At 34.5% G+C, this 16,105-nt stretch overlaps 1 protein-coding gene across 3 annotated transcripts in view; it reads right to left on the reverse strand.

The window, feature by feature from the left end:
• Positions 1-948: 948 nt before the first annotated feature.
• Ptp69D (Protein tyrosine phosphatase 69D) overlaps positions 949-16,105 on the reverse strand; it is a 130,757-nt gene continuing 115,600 nt past the window's right edge. For 2 of the 3 annotated variants that reach the window (XM_083117139.1, XM_083117138.1), the window contains exons 26-28: positions 15,708-15,868; positions 11,847-11,982; positions 949-9,117 (exon numbers count right to left, since the gene is read on the reverse strand). In XM_083117139.1, coding sequence (XP_082973265.1) covers positions 9,043-9,117; positions 11,847-11,982; positions 15,708-15,868 — 372 coding nt within the window. In that variant the 3' untranslated portion in view covers positions 949-9,042. The remainder of the gene's footprint in view (positions 9,118-11,846; positions 11,983-15,707; positions 15,869-16,105) is intronic. The other variant, XM_083117140.1, reaches the window with a different exon arrangement.

Here is a 16,105-nt window from a genome sequence, read left to right on the forward strand (position 1 = left end):
CGCGTCCAGTGCAAAGGTCAGCGTATGGCTGTGGGTCTAAATGCTGGCAGATGTGTCCTCATTGCCAGCATGCTAGGCACCGCTCCACAGCCAACTCGACTGTGAAAGGCACTGTAGCTTAGAAAGAGCAATGCAGGTACCAAAATACCATAACTGCAACAAATGTATTTTTCAGCCACTTCCCTTCAAATATTCAACCTTTTTCTCCAACTTTTACACGGTTCCTGGAAAAGGGTTCTTACATTGAGGGACACTATTTATAGGGTCCTGAGTTGATTATACTTCATTCCATTATGGCTCTTCAGACTACAGGTGGAAAAATTGACATCAGCAAAACAGAACAATTTAAAATCGCACGGCTGAACTGATACAAAATGTATTATATCTGGCAATACGAGTCACATTGGATGAAGACATGGTTTTAATTAATGAAAGCTATGAGTAATGTTCCCTTGGGTTATTTTGTGAATTGTGAAAATTGGTGAAACATGAATTCTGTAGTGAGGCTGTACCTCAGGTGTTATAATTTTAGTATTGTAATTTTTTCACTTCATTAAGAAATCCAAAACATTTTTGAGCAAATATCCACACGTCAAAGATAACCTAATAGAGGCTGGACCTACAGTTCAAAGTGGTATCCAAACCAGTATTGTCTCCTTTTGATATCAAACATTTTCCAGGTTTCAGAAAATGCTGAATTTTCACCAAAACAATGTGGCAATAATGAATTTCTTTACTATTTTAAATTTCACATATACGAATTTAATAATAATTAGGAGCACAAGTTTGGAAAGATTAGAATAGAAAAGTTGCAATTTAAAATGAATCTGAATATCTTGAAATTACTAAATGTTCAACAATTGCTATCGGTCCAAAATGGTAAATGTATCTGCACAAATTCATATTTGCTCAACCTTACAACAAACTGTACCAAAATTCAACTTTTCCACGTGTGTCTGACAATATTTTGTTTTCCAAATTCTGATGAACTTTCTTGTTCTCTTCTCTCCACATGCCACACCCACTACTACTGCTCCATTCCAACACTTTATTTACACCAGAGAAGGTTTGGTGCATTCCTCAAACAATTTGAATGATACAAAGTACTTTTAATGCATGAGCGAAATACTGCTTAGTTTCCATGACATTAGTTAGGTTAATTACACTTATGGATCCACAATGATAACAGAACTGAACTGCTGTTAATGTTAACTTATGACAAATATCTATGTAAAAAAATATTAACTGAAAGAATCCAAAATTCTTTTAAACACTTGTGTAATAGATAGGCACTTCTTATACACAGCATAATGCACTGACTTAAAATTTTCTATCTACAAATAATAGTAGTAGTAATAAATGCAAAAAAGTACAACTGTATACAAACTTATAAAGTTTTCACTAAAATATCATACAAATAAATAATCTTTTTTTTTTTTTTAGAAAAAATCACTGCATAGACAAAAATTGCATGATGTGCATATGTACAAGTATGGTAGGCAATATCCAATTTCTTTTCTTCATAAATAAGAAAAGAAAACCACATGAAGGGAAGGTGGAGTAAATAACACACATTGGGTAAAAAACAGGATCCAACTGTTTCAATGTTTGATTCTAGCCTTATTAAAATAGTTATGAAACAATTTTCTGTCTTACTCCTTCCCTTGTTCAAAGATTTTGCTTCACTTATAGCAACACAAAAGGCCACATTTCACTCAATTGTAGGGATGGGCCGATATGAAAATTTGGCCGATACCGATAAAGTACCGATATAAAATTTACCGATACCGATAACCGATATTCTACCGATCCGATATAAAATTAGAAATAGTCCTTGAAGAACCTGAAAGGTTCACTGACCTATTTAATAAATGTGTGTTTCAAGGTGACTGCAGTGCAAGAGAAATTGCATATTTAGACATTTACTTTTTTAGAAAGTAGAGCATGGATATTATCCATAAAAATTACAACAAAATCGCAGAATTTTGCACTAAATTATCAGAAAATAATCAATATATCGGATCGGTAAAATAATCGGTAATTTTACCGATAAACCGATATGCCTATATCGGCCGATACCGATAGAGTACCGATTAATTGGTCCCATCCCTACTCAATTGTTTTAAATAGAATATCGTCATACATGTACATGGCAACTGAAACAGCAATTTACCGGTATTTTTTCTTTGCTACAATTTGCATATGCTACAATAAAAGCAGGATCAAAATTAATAAACAATATTTTGCAAAATACATACAAAAAATACAAGAAAATCACATTGGCATCATATGCAGACTTTAAGAGGTATTCCATTTTCTGTCTTAACATATACCGGTTAGTTTGTGTGTTGTATTGACAAATGCAACAACCAGACTTTTGTTACTTAACACTTTTTGATTGTCTCTACTCATAATTTTGCAAAGTGGAATTCCCAAAATCATTGACTAGAAAGCATTGCATAACTAAGTTCATTATGATACATGCTGCAAGTATGAAATCACAGCTAAAGTATGGCTAGAAATGTTCACTTTAACTTAACTTTATTACACACACATGTACTTATTTTTGCTTCAGATTGGCAAACATTTTCATGACAACCACAATATTATCATCATCATGAACTGGACTTCTTCATTATAAAATATAATGACATGTACAAAAGCAATTAGTTAACAACCACAATCAAATGTGAATTTAAATGAATTACAGGATCAACATTTTTAAAATTTCAGTTTAGAAGTAATTTTGACATATTCAACATCAATATTAATTCAACCAATTTTAGTCCAGAAAAAAAAAGAGGAATTGTCATTTCACAATGAAGTTTCTTGTGGGTTGCAGTGAAACATTTCATCATCTGTAGAGTTCAACACATTGGGAAAAGAGGGAAGAAATTTTGAATAATTTTGAATATTTACTTCTTTTGCCCAGTTCAAGTAACTAGCAAATCAAATTTGAAGCCTGATGGCTGATTAATTAAGGATTCATAATTAGAACTGAAGCCCATTCAACACATTTCACATCACATTGTAATATTAAAAGCAATTTCCTCTGATAACAATTACTACAAATAATAATACTTAAATGAAAATTAAAAGCTAATGCTCAAAGAAATGAATGAAAAGATGTATTGTTCTGAAGTTTTGTCGCACAACCTTTTAATAATAAATTACATTTTCAATATGAAGTGTCCCCACAATAGAAGAAGACTAATGAAACACACTGATGATGGAACTATAAACTGTGATTGCATTGTTTTAGATGATTGGACTGTTTGTCATTACCATATTGTATGAATTAAAATTACAATTGTAAAAAACGTGAATGTATTTTCTCTGATAATAAATTTCAAGCATATGTCCCACTATATTCTTTAAAACAAAGAGGTTTGAAATGCAAGGAAAAATAGAAAGCTTCCAAAGCATATGAAGGTCAAGGAAATGTATTTTTGAGTTAAACATTGCATGTGATATGAGTTAGAAGATAGAGTAAGGTTAACACACAATGACAAGGTTGAGGAATCAGGAATCTCTCCACTTAAACATACAGGGGTACACAAAAGATGGAATTTAGCAAAGGTTGAAATACACAGTTTCTACAGGTCCAAGATAGTTAGTCAAACATTCATTTTAAATTTATTTTTAACTTCTGCTTCTTGCTGTGGGAGGGACTGTTTATGAGGGTTGGGGTATAAGTCCTGGCAACTATTTATTTTCTCAAAGTTAATCGATGGTACCACAATATGATCGTATGTCTAGAGAACGTTGCACCCTTATTATGTGGACATGTCACTAGATGGTAGTATGTGTGTGTGCTTGAATTGTTTTAAGTCCACTTTATGCACAGATAGGCTAATTGGGACTGGACCTACAGTTTAAAGTGGGATCAGAACCACTGTGCACTGCCTCCACCAGGTATCAAACCCTGGATCCCTTCATTACAAGATGACAAGAGGCCTCTTGATGGTAGTGTGGTATACAGTTATTGCACCAATGTAACTCAACCAGCAGGCAGAATGGACATGACTGGGCGTGAACAGTGTTCATATATCAAAATAGCCATTTTTTGGGGAGAAATGTCAGTGTGTGCCACAGGGAGCTGGTCTAGGCTGTGAGGAATAATGCCCTGCCGTAGTTTGATTGATTTAGGTTTCTATGCACAAATAGGCTAATCGGGCTGGGCCTACAGTTTAAAGTGGGATCCGAACCACTGTGCAATGTGCCTTCATTGGGTATTGAACCCAGGACCCCTTGATTACAAGGCAACGATGTTACTACTATGCCATTGGTAAGGCCACCCTATCATAGTGTGTGAATATTTTGTGCCTGTAATGATAGTGTATGATTTCTGACTAATAAACACATGCTGTTATTTATAGTTGTTTGTTCACTTCCATATCCTGCAACTGGTGCACATGATCTGTATTCTTCATAATTGTTCCAGTACCATACACTGCTCCCTTCCATTTGTAATTTCAAATTTTCATCCCTGTCACAGATACTCATGACAAAAATAGTTGCCATGACTTAAGCCCAAACCCTCATATTTCCAATTATCAACACAAAAATCCCTGCATGAAAGATGCCCCACTGACTTCCAACACATTTTACATCTTAGTTGTTGAGTGCATGGAGCACCAAAGTCACAATCTCATCATTAAAGGTTTCAGGTTCGAATCCTGACATGGATTCTTGTGCTTGTCCCTTCATGAATTTTATCCCATAACATAACATTCTCATCATCATAATTAGTCTAAAGAAATGAAGTAAAATAACATAAGCAAAACATATTTCCTGCAATGTTTTCTTATAACATTTTCCAGCTTGTCCTTTCTTGTAACCTGACAACACATTATGTGGCTTTGCAAGTTTGCTACTGTTCTTGAATGTATGCTCGAGCCCATTTATAAACCATGCCAATTCACATAAAAAAATGTACCACCATGAGTTATGTTAATTGATGTAAAGCAGAAAACAAATGACTTAAATATAAGAGAAGAAAAGACCTCTTAAAAGTTGTGTCAGAATTCCAAGGAAGCATTTATCTAAATATACTGCATTTCACCACATAATCGTCGCAGATTTTATGACAAATTTTTCTACAAAAAAGTACAGTATGGCCATAATGTGAAGCTTTCTTTTAAAAATTGTGCCAGTATTACCAGTACTTACAAATCCTTTATTACTAATCTGTATTTGATGCAAGATTAGGATGCACGGACTACTCCAGAATACTTGTAAATATACGTTAAAATTTAATATACTCCAAATCGACGTACATCATTTCTTTCTGATAGCATATCAAACATTTTACCCCCAAGAGAAAAAGAAGTTAACACAATAGTTGTTATTGATTTATGCATTATAGTCCAAATATAACACTGAGAAAATTTGCTATGGTGTTGCGAAGTACGGGCTTACAAACTTTAATCTTCTGTGTCCGAAGATTCCGTGCCGCTATCATTGGTTTCATTATCTGATGCTCCAATTTGATAATTACACAATGAAAGGTTACAAACCATTCTTTGGACTCAAACAAACAGGGTGCAAAGATTATGTAGTGAAAGACAGTACTAATTTCTTTAAATATTTCAGCAAGAAAAAGTAATTCTAAAAAAAAAAAGAGCGGCCCAGGTGTAAAAAGAAAAGGATACACAGGTTCTCTGATTCATTGATAAAAAAAAGTAATGTTAACGGCTTTTACAATATTAAAAAAAAAATAATACTAAAGTTGGTTGTTCAAAAAAGTTCATCTTCTAGAAAACTGAATTTACAAATGCATTCTACAAAAATCATTTGTATCATATTTTAGCAAATAACCATCTGTCAGATGTATTCTACTCACATCACTATGCAAAAGTATTAACACACACATTCAATCACCAGATCAAGTGCATTAGAGTGCACATTAACATTTCATATCACACATTTTTATTTATTGCTGAACATAAGCAGCCATTATATCCTACACAAAGAAGTGCACAGTTGTTGGCTACCTAATCAGATTTACTAAATCGAATATCATTAAAATGAGTACTTACTTTTCATTATCACTATTTGACAAAAAATCATCACTTCACGTGCATCTACATTAAAGACAGAAAAGAAGATAGCAACAAAATAGGGAATGCACGAAGTTGCATACTAAACAAACAGAACATAAGAAATATAATACTGGTATGGAATATACTTCTCTTCATAGTAAAAATAATTTTAAAAGGGAGGCCAAGGTAGTACAGCAACAGAAATGAAATAATACACCACAAATATACATCAGTTATTATTAATGTTACCTAGAATGTGTGAAGCTGCCTTCTCTAATATTAAAAACAAAGAAAAATTAACAAAGTACATGCAACATTTTCTGTATAGTCTTCGTTTTAGTTTAGTTTCAGTGTAAAATGTGATCCAGTACTAATAAATATATAGTAAATATTGCACTGATATCAGCTGAGTATGAATAGCAATTCTTCACAAAAGAGGAGCTAGATTCCTCAATTATTAACATAAGTAATACCATTTACACACAATTGAAAAATGTCAACATTTCACAAAGTTGTATAAAAATATACTCTATATACAAACTTCTGTTTAAACACCTGAACATGAATTACCTTCAATAAGAATCTGTCCAAACTGATGAAATTTTAGGCAAAATATAACATATATAATGAAATAAATAGTGAACAAGACAAACTGTTAAATATGATATCCGAAGTTGTTTGTCACATAAACCCTCCATACCTGAGTAATTTATCTGGTAGCGCAACTATTTGCTATATTTTGTGAAACAGTTAAGAGTAGACTAACAAATAATAAACAAGGTTTCATCTAGTTGCCAGATAATAACTTACTTGTAACATTCCCAAGTGTTCTAAGTGCTGTTGCACCATACAGAAGAATGAAAATATAAATATATGTGTATAAGAAAGGGAGAGAAAATACATATATGAGAGAGAGAGAGGAGAAAGAACTGAATGATCTTTTCTTCTTGTCTATAATTCCCTCCTACTTGTTCATGTTCAATATACATATTCCATTTTTGCTCTGTAATCCTTGGCTCCCACAAATACATTTCTTAAAAACTGCTTTTCTTAAAAAAGCTTTACAAGCAGGAAAGCAAGAAAAAGAAAATAAGAAATTCTATAATGCTCTAAAAAAAATTTGAATTTCGTGGTGACATCATCCAATCTGCAACTAAAACTTCAATGTGCATGAACAATAAATACACATTTTCAGTTAAAATGTTCTAAATGGGATGCAAAACAAATAATAATTAAAAAGAAAAGTGGTGCCAATGTAACATCATATTGCCAGTGGCATAAATTAAACAAATATTTTTTCAACAAAACTGTATCTCAGGTTTTCTCGTGTCTCACAATTTTAAACAAAAATGCATTGTTGTTTTATATTTATTGAAGTTCTCAGATTGCAAATTAGAAGAAAACTAACACTGCTTTAGTTTCAAATCATCACCCAATCAAATTTAAAATTAGACCATATGATGAACGAAAATTAGTTAGCCTGCTGGCACATAAAACTACTCTAGGCTAATTTGATTTTAAACCACAGAAAACAAAATTAAATAAAATTCATATGATGCAAATTATTACAGTTGGCTGTAATGACAGTAGAGATGGAAAGCTTTGAAATAAGAGAGCACGTTGACCAGGGCTATGTCAGCAGCTGAAGCCTCCAGAGATGATTTAAAGAGCTAAAATATATACCACCATTATTTCAAAGGTCATAATGTAAATGGATCCTGATGTTTAGTAGGTACATATGCCAAGGAGTCAATCATGAAGTCCAAATCTATTGCTTTAGCAATGTCTCCCTTCTCTGCTAGTTCCCAACACATTTTGCAACAAAAAATACCACACAAAAAAGTCAAGGACTCTTTGTTTCTAATAGAATCTAAAAAATAAAAAGTTCCATGATGTAGCATATTTTTAACTACTTGTTTTTATGTTGAGCAACACATGTAGAAAATTAAGTTTGAGTAAAAAACTCATTAATCTTAATCACAAACATCTATAGTTATCTAATTTCATAAATAATAATAATAATAATAATATGAAAAGAGAAAAATTTATGATAAATACAACATAAACATGTGGTTGCCATTAAACTCTTCTTTTGCCGCAGAACTTGTAATATGCAACTGGTGCAATTTAAAGAAAAACAAATTTACACATGATGAAAATACAATTTTAAAATGACATGCATATAACACTGAAATTTCACTTGATTTTAGAAAATGATTCTCTTAGGTATAAAGAAAACTTATGACACCCATATTAATGTGTTTTACAATGTTCAAAATATGTAACCATTGTATTAATATTTAGTGACAATTATCACTAAATTGAAACAAAAAAATAAATAATAAAATATGTATTATGATTTCAATTAACTCAAACAACATACTTTATAATATCAGAGGTATCAAAACAAATATATCAAACAAATTCAGCTTCTCAATTAATTAACTTAAAGCCTAACATACTGATCAAATTTGGTTTATCATAAAGCTGGAATGATATATTTCTGGACAAGCAGCATTATCAATACAAATTCACATTACTTCTATGTATATACACTTTTTCATGCTTCACAATGAACACCAAAAGGAAAAATGAAGAGATGTCGAGCAGTCAAGTTATCATTATGAACTGTCACAATATTGAGTTCTAGAGGGCTATCAATACCCAAACACATTCACCAGCAGTATTATGAATATGTTTTTTTTTGTACGAATCTTTAAAAAAATGTTTTCATATAAACCCTAATGTTACACTATGCCAATGAAAGATGCAATTCATGTAATTTAGATTCTACTCTATCACTTTAAAAAACATTTCTGAAACTCAGCATTCTTGGTCAGTTGTGGCACATTTAGGTGTTGAAACCACATATGTATAGGCTGAACATGAAACAACATGGAAGTTGCAAAACAAACAAAGCACTATTCTGGCCAACCAATGACACAGACGTTTGCAGTAACTTCCAACACTTGCTCAGCAACACAAGTGCATACACCTCTTAGGCCTCCTCTTCTGCTAGGTGATGCAGATCCACATAATTTATAATGGCACGGTAAAGAAATTCGTACTGAGCCTTAAAGGAAGATAAAATTATTGTTAGAATTAAAAACTGTATCACTTACAACATTAAAAATAGACACCTAACGCAATGATGGTATACAACAGGAAAACAATGAACTACTTCTATTAGAGAATGTACTGGATTAATTAAACGACTATATTAGTACATTGCTGATAACTATACCCAAGGGTAGAAAAATACAGGGTGCCCAGTTGCCATGGCACCCGAACATTCAAATTCTAAAAAATACAGTGAAATCTCAGTTATACGTTTTATGGGGGACAGAAGGGTAAAAACGTATAACTCAGAAAAACATATTATTGAAATATAATTAAAATGGTAAAATTAAGTACACAAAGAAAGAAAAGGAGTACTACATATACACCAAAGTTTGTTGTATTGCACTAATCTGTTCTAAATCGTTATTGTAAATTCACAAATATACGAGAAATAGACATTGAAGATGCTGGGGGGGAGGGGTGAAAGGAGCACAAGGAAGGTTTACCCGCTTAATCCATTCAGCAAATTCCCTGCAAAAAAAAACAAAAAAAAAACATGATGAACATTACGACAGCAGCCTATTCATTCACCATGCGACCTTGTACTTCTGCCTTACGATCGGGGAACAAGCGAACTATTGTCAAAACGATATTCATTAAATACTGCTTTCTCTAGCATTTTAACACATTCTAAAAGCATGACTCTGGTGTCTTTGTTGATCACGGAAATCTTGAACTCCAATAGCAGCATTCTTTAGAGCAAGTCGAGTTAAAATCGTATAACTGAAGTCTTTTCCTTGTTGGGACTTAACTCGTCGAACATATAAGTGGAAAAATCGTATATATCTGAAAATCGTATAACTGAAATATAATAGAATGCAGCCTTATGGGAATTGGCAGGGACCGCCAGAAAAAAACGTACTATCGCGAAACGTATAATTGCAATTTCACTGTATACATTTTTTTAATATTTCATTTTTAGTAAATTTTGAGGATTAATTTAATGATGAGAAGTGATGATATGATGAAATTACACATGCCCAGGCCAGGATTCAATATATCTGTCTATACATATATAATGGCAGTTTTTTCTACCATATTTTATCCACAATTAAAGATGTGGCCTTTGGCCATGAAAATTTAAAGTTTTTTAGTGCCTAGTGAGCATTTCCTACTTCCCTCTCATTTGCTATACATATATAATAAAAGAAATAAATTTCATCTGTAGTTTCAGAGATATAATGTGTCAATTGTTGTTGCATGGTGCTGGTACATACAAGGATCTCCATGCAGATTTTACATACCTGACGAAGCCACCAGACAGGTGGCGAAACTGATCGTGAAGGAAATCTGGATGGAAAAATGAAAAGTGAACTTATCAAATTGAATTACCTATCTCCATGTAATCGCCAAACAGATATCTTTATACATTGCAGGCAGTGGTTAATGTACGGACCAGCCATTCACTCATGTTAAACATGAAAGGGGATTGCTGTACTCAATCATGTTTTACTGTTCAGTGACACTATCAGGCCATATTTAGTTTTCTATGAACAATAATGATCCTCCCCATTGTGCAGTAGCTGCAACTGATTTTGAAGATGATTGCCGAGCACCAAAGAGCACTGCTTGAGGAGAGACAGGCTCAGTCACAGGAACTGTTGAACAATCTCGTTGAGTCCAAATCAATGTCATACCTCATATTAATGATATCAGGCTCTCTGCATCTGCATCAGGTGATTGGCAACTAAGTGATACTGTATTACTGTTAGGTAATCATCTTTGATCATGCTAAAGTTCTGGACCAGCTATTTGCTAATGTTAAACATGAAAGGGATTGTTGTACTCAAACTAAACTCCTCAGAAGAACAGATCATTAATGGCCAGGGCCTGCCGGAGCAGCTTTTTTTTGGGGGTGACAAGTGGTCGGAACAGCAAGTTCTATTGCCACTGTTTTCTGGCTTTTGAGACTGAAGCCAATTGTAGCGCCCCAATTGTCTTCACATGGCTGGGTCAATGCTGAAATTTTGGGGGCTCTCACCAGGAATCGAACCTGGGACCACTCAATCCAAAGGCAAGAGCACTAACCACTGTGGTGATCATGAAGAGGATATGGGGAAATTTGAACAAGGAAATGTACAAAATTAACTACTTGCCTAATTATCCAAAGTAAATTCGAGCAGGTACTAGGTGCACTTTTTATATTATCCTGAGTATAATCGGGCCAAACTACTTTTTCTCATTACATTTTTTTATCCCATACAAACTCATGAGAGGCTCTCTGCTGCAAAGTACAGTAAATGTCCACTTGGAAGCAGCACCTTATTCAGCTTGATGCTTGGAATGTATAGCAGAGTGTGAGATGCCAAAGGCAAGACAATCACATTACTACTGCCCAGATTGCAATGCCTTCTTATGTGTAGCTTCATGCTTCAGAGTTCACCACACTGTGCCCATCTAATATCTAACAATTTCAGAATCAGAACTGCAATTTGTAAGATTTTAAAAACACATTCCAAATTCCAAAATTTGGGACAGAATTTTGGAAATTAATTTTTAAGGCAAGTGGTTAAATCTGAAGCAACAATCTTTCATCATTTTTCTCTCACATTCGCAAATTCTCAAAATAACAACTTCCTTCTTCCATTATATTTTCTATAAATGAGTGCTCAACAGCATATATTAATCTCAAAAAGAGGATATATTGAGACAATCTTTGTAACATGATTCAAATATACTTACAAACGATTGAAGCATTCCCTGTCTTTGAGATCTCAGTTTTCGCGTCATTGTGAAAAGGTCAACTCTCTTCTCCGTTCTGATCTGTTGGACCAAAATACTCAACCCTACAAAAATGGAACTGCGTTCTGACCCACAACTGAAATTTGAAAACAATGAACATGATGTTAGTTTAGTTCAACTTGGAACAGGTATGTGCAATACATAAACCAATAAAAAATACATAACTTACTTCAACTATCATGTAAGGTTTACAGACAAGTTGAGCATAAGAATGCATTCATCAAAAGCATGCATAGAATAAATTATAATACTGTCCCAAACTATTTTTTATTATGTAATTACTCTACTTTGAACTTTGTAAATAGCAATGGTTTGTATTTCTCAATAGAGAAAAAATTGGATTTGAACTGCAAAATCTAGTTCTTAATAAAGAACCCAATGTTACCAACTGCTATATATTATGAACCCAGTTCTTCTTGATTGGTTTGGTTTATCTTACTATGCTTTTCTGCCACTTTTGACTAATTGCAAAGATGAGAATGAGTGATGATATGATGGAAGTGATGAAGGGACACTCACAAAGAACACCCATGCCCAGACTGGGATTCGAACCTGGGACCCCTGGCATTGTAATTGTAGCATGCTGTGCTAATCACCTGCCACAGAAGTTGGCCAGTTCTTTTCAAACTTCTTTAAGTGCCTCCCGATGGTGCAGTGGTAGCGTCGTCGCCTTGTAATCAAGGGGTCCCGGGTTCGATACCCGGTGGAGGCACAAGTGGTTCGGATCCCACTTTAAACTGTAGGTCCAGTCCCAATTAGCCTTACTGTGCATAAAGTGGACTTAAAACAAAAAATCAATCAATCAATCAAACTTCTTTAAGATTCTTCTCTATTGAAAATTTATCTAGAGATAAAACCAATACTCACTCCAGTGTATCAATCTTCACAAATATCCCCCTGCTTTCAATTCAACCTACTGGATGGCAAATATTATGCAATTTGTGTTTTCTGTTTATGTACCATTACTTTCACAGATACCAGTACTTGAACAATGTAACAAATTGAAGTATTCATGATGGTTGCGGTAAACGTGGTTTAAAATTACTTACGTGAAATTTTCTAAATTTCACGTAAGTAAATTGAAGTAGTTCAGAATATTCAATTCATAAATGTTAATTAATTATTTCATTGAAACACTCAGAAGATCATATGTGAGATAAACAGATTATTAGAATATGTGTAATTTAATCACAAAATCCAGTACAATTCAGAAAAGTATTCGCCTTGCATATTTCCAGCCAATTTAGACTCAAAGTGTTGCACAGTGTTTGGAGAAACTTTGCAAGGTACCCAGGCCTGAAAAGTATCAGTCAGTATCTATGGTTAAATTCAAATATCTTCTGATAGCAATTAGCTGTTACACAAATTGGTATCTGCATCATTTCAGCCCCAATTATGTACACTCCTGTTCACATAAAGTAGCATATTTTATGTTGGACAGTTCTAGTATGTGGCACTTTATATGAACAGCAAATGGAGGTGTATAATTCCTATCAGGAAATGAACAAGAATAAAATTCTTTCAACACAGTGTTTCTCATCTGACTGATCATTAAAAATTATAAAGAGTGCATCAGCACTGATGCTATTTACACTCTTTTCCAGATGTGGTGACAGATGCAAAAACGAATTAATATAACTCAGTGCATTAAAAGAACAATTACATGAATCACATTTCAACACATTAAAACACACCAAAAAACTAAAATCACTGACATCTTTAGTAGTAAAGGGTGTCTCAAAAATATGGGCTTCTTTAAATTGTTAGTTTGCAACACTGCAATACAAGTGGCGCTGTGTAACGTACACAACGTGCAGTAGGTACCATGCCATTCAGTTATCATGGAGAAGTGGGACGGTGTGCAGCGTACATACGCTGTGAAAGTGTATTATAAGAGTAACAACAGTGTGGAGGCTGCACATCGTGATTTTCAGTGACATTATCAACTTCTGTGACATGCACAAGTTCCATCTGTGCATGCAGTGTGAACTTGGGTTAAAAAATTCGAATAAACAGGTTTGACCTTGAAGTTAAAACAAACAGGTCGACCTAGCAGTGCTCGAACACAGGATAACTTACAGGCTGTCCAGGCTTCTGTCGAGAGAAGTCCAAGATGCTCTGTTCGACACCAAGCGTCATCTCTGCAGCTGCATAATGAAGTTTGACCTTAAGTTCCATCCATACAAACTTCAGATCGTCCAGCAATTAAAACCAAATGACCCCAAGCAACGAAGGGATTTCTGTGCAGCAGTGCTGGCAAAATTGGACATTGACGAACAGTTCATTGACAAGGTGTGGTTGTCAGACGAGGACCATTTTCACCTCGGCGGCTTCATCAATAAGCAAAATTTCACGTATTGGGACCCTCAAAACCCGCAGTTAGTGCATGAATTGCCCTTACACAACCAAAAAGTGACTGTATGGTGTGCAGTGTAATCATCTGGCATCATAGGCCCTTATTTTTTTGAAGATTGTGAAGGCTTCAGGAATGTTTACGCAAAAACGGTAGCCATCTTACTCATGTCATCTTCAAGACATGAGGCCATCTTGTGACAGTGAGTGAATTAATTTAGTAATGGCATACCCTATATTATTCGTACCCATCAATACACTTAGTTCGAAGTTCATCTTCTTTTATTTACAATTTCAAAAAACCCATATTTTTTAGACACCCTTTACTACGCCATAAATAAAAGTTAATATCCTTGTCAAGAACAAAGTATTTAATACTAAAATCACTATGTCATTTATAAAAGCTGAGGCTGTGAAATGGCACTCAGCACACAGTTAAACAACATGCCCTACAGAATATTACATTGTCTGTTGGTCACGGCACCGGAGCCTCAAGCATGTGGTTCCAATGTGTATTATGTGAAGAGACTGTAATCTGTAGGGCTTGCATGTTGACTTTTGAGTGCTTTCAAAGAAGGATGACTGTCATGTGCCTTCGAAGAGGGTCCACCCCTTACAAACTGGGATAAAAACTACACAAAACAAGAGATTAAACTGTAGACCCTTGATTGATTGATTTATTTTACTTCGCTTTTTGTGCCAGTTTTGGCTAATTTGTGAAGATGAGGATGAGTGATGATATGATGAAATTGATGAGTAGACACTCACAAACACCCATGATCAGGCCGGGATTCGAACCTAGGACCCCTGGCGTTGCAGCGGTCCCGGGTTCGAGGCCCTCTGCCACAGGGGCCAGCTGTAGAACCTTGAGTTGAGCAATGAATGGTGATATGAAGAGTGACCTCGTCACAGCAGGTGGACTTATATAGACAACAGTGGTGTATTCTCCAGGTCACTGCATTTATTTCACATATTTTTATACACGGAGCTTTAATATATGGGTAACTGCTCATTATATATTATGCACACTATTAAATCAAGCTTCCTACTTTCTGTGCCATGCATGGCAGAGGTAGTGTTCCTACATGAAAGGTAACCTAGATCCAATTTCAGGTAAAAAGGGAGCTTTATGAAAAAACAAATTGCCAGAAAATTTGAAGTTGTCAGACTTCTGTTTATGTTTGCATGCCAGCATTGGTGTTAATTAATCTAGATGGGGTGCTTATTAAAAATAAAATTAATAAGTACGAACTGTTGCATTAAACCAGGTTAAATTTTCACAATACGCCACTGAGGGGGCAAAGGAACTGTATTATGCTTTGGTGCTATGCTATATTGCCATATTAACAAATTCTGAACTTAGCTGACAAGCCTGAAAACTTTGTATGAAATTCAACTTGCATCAATAAATCACTTCAAATTGCACTATGCACCAGGCCATCAACATACCTGCAATGTACTGTTATTGGACCACTACCACCGTGAGTCTCTTGATGTGACTGGGTTTGGTCAACTAACTCTATAAGACCTCTTGTGACTTCGGGCACCTCTCCTTCCACTGTTGGCCATCCGTTGTACTGGAACTGTGTAACCATGATGTTCTCATCTGTCTGTAAATAGAAGGATGCAAATTATATCACCAGCTGATGTAATCAATGAACAAACACTGTTCTCTTCCTAAATAATTTTGGAGCATTCCATTGTCACGGGTGGGACACGCAGACAAAATTTTTTATATTAAAGTAACTATTTTATTGATAGTTAAGCAACATTTTTCTTACAGTTTCTGTGCAATGAAATATGAAACTTCACACTGTTGATTAAACATAACTACGCTTAAAATACTT

This window comes from Lepisma saccharinum, chromosome 2 (genome assembly GCF_977018435.1).
Source record: "Lepisma saccharinum chromosome 2, izLepSacc3.1, whole genome shotgun sequence".
Lineage (NCBI taxonomy): Eukaryota > Metazoa > Arthropoda > Insecta > Zygentoma > Lepismatidae > Lepisma > Lepisma saccharinum.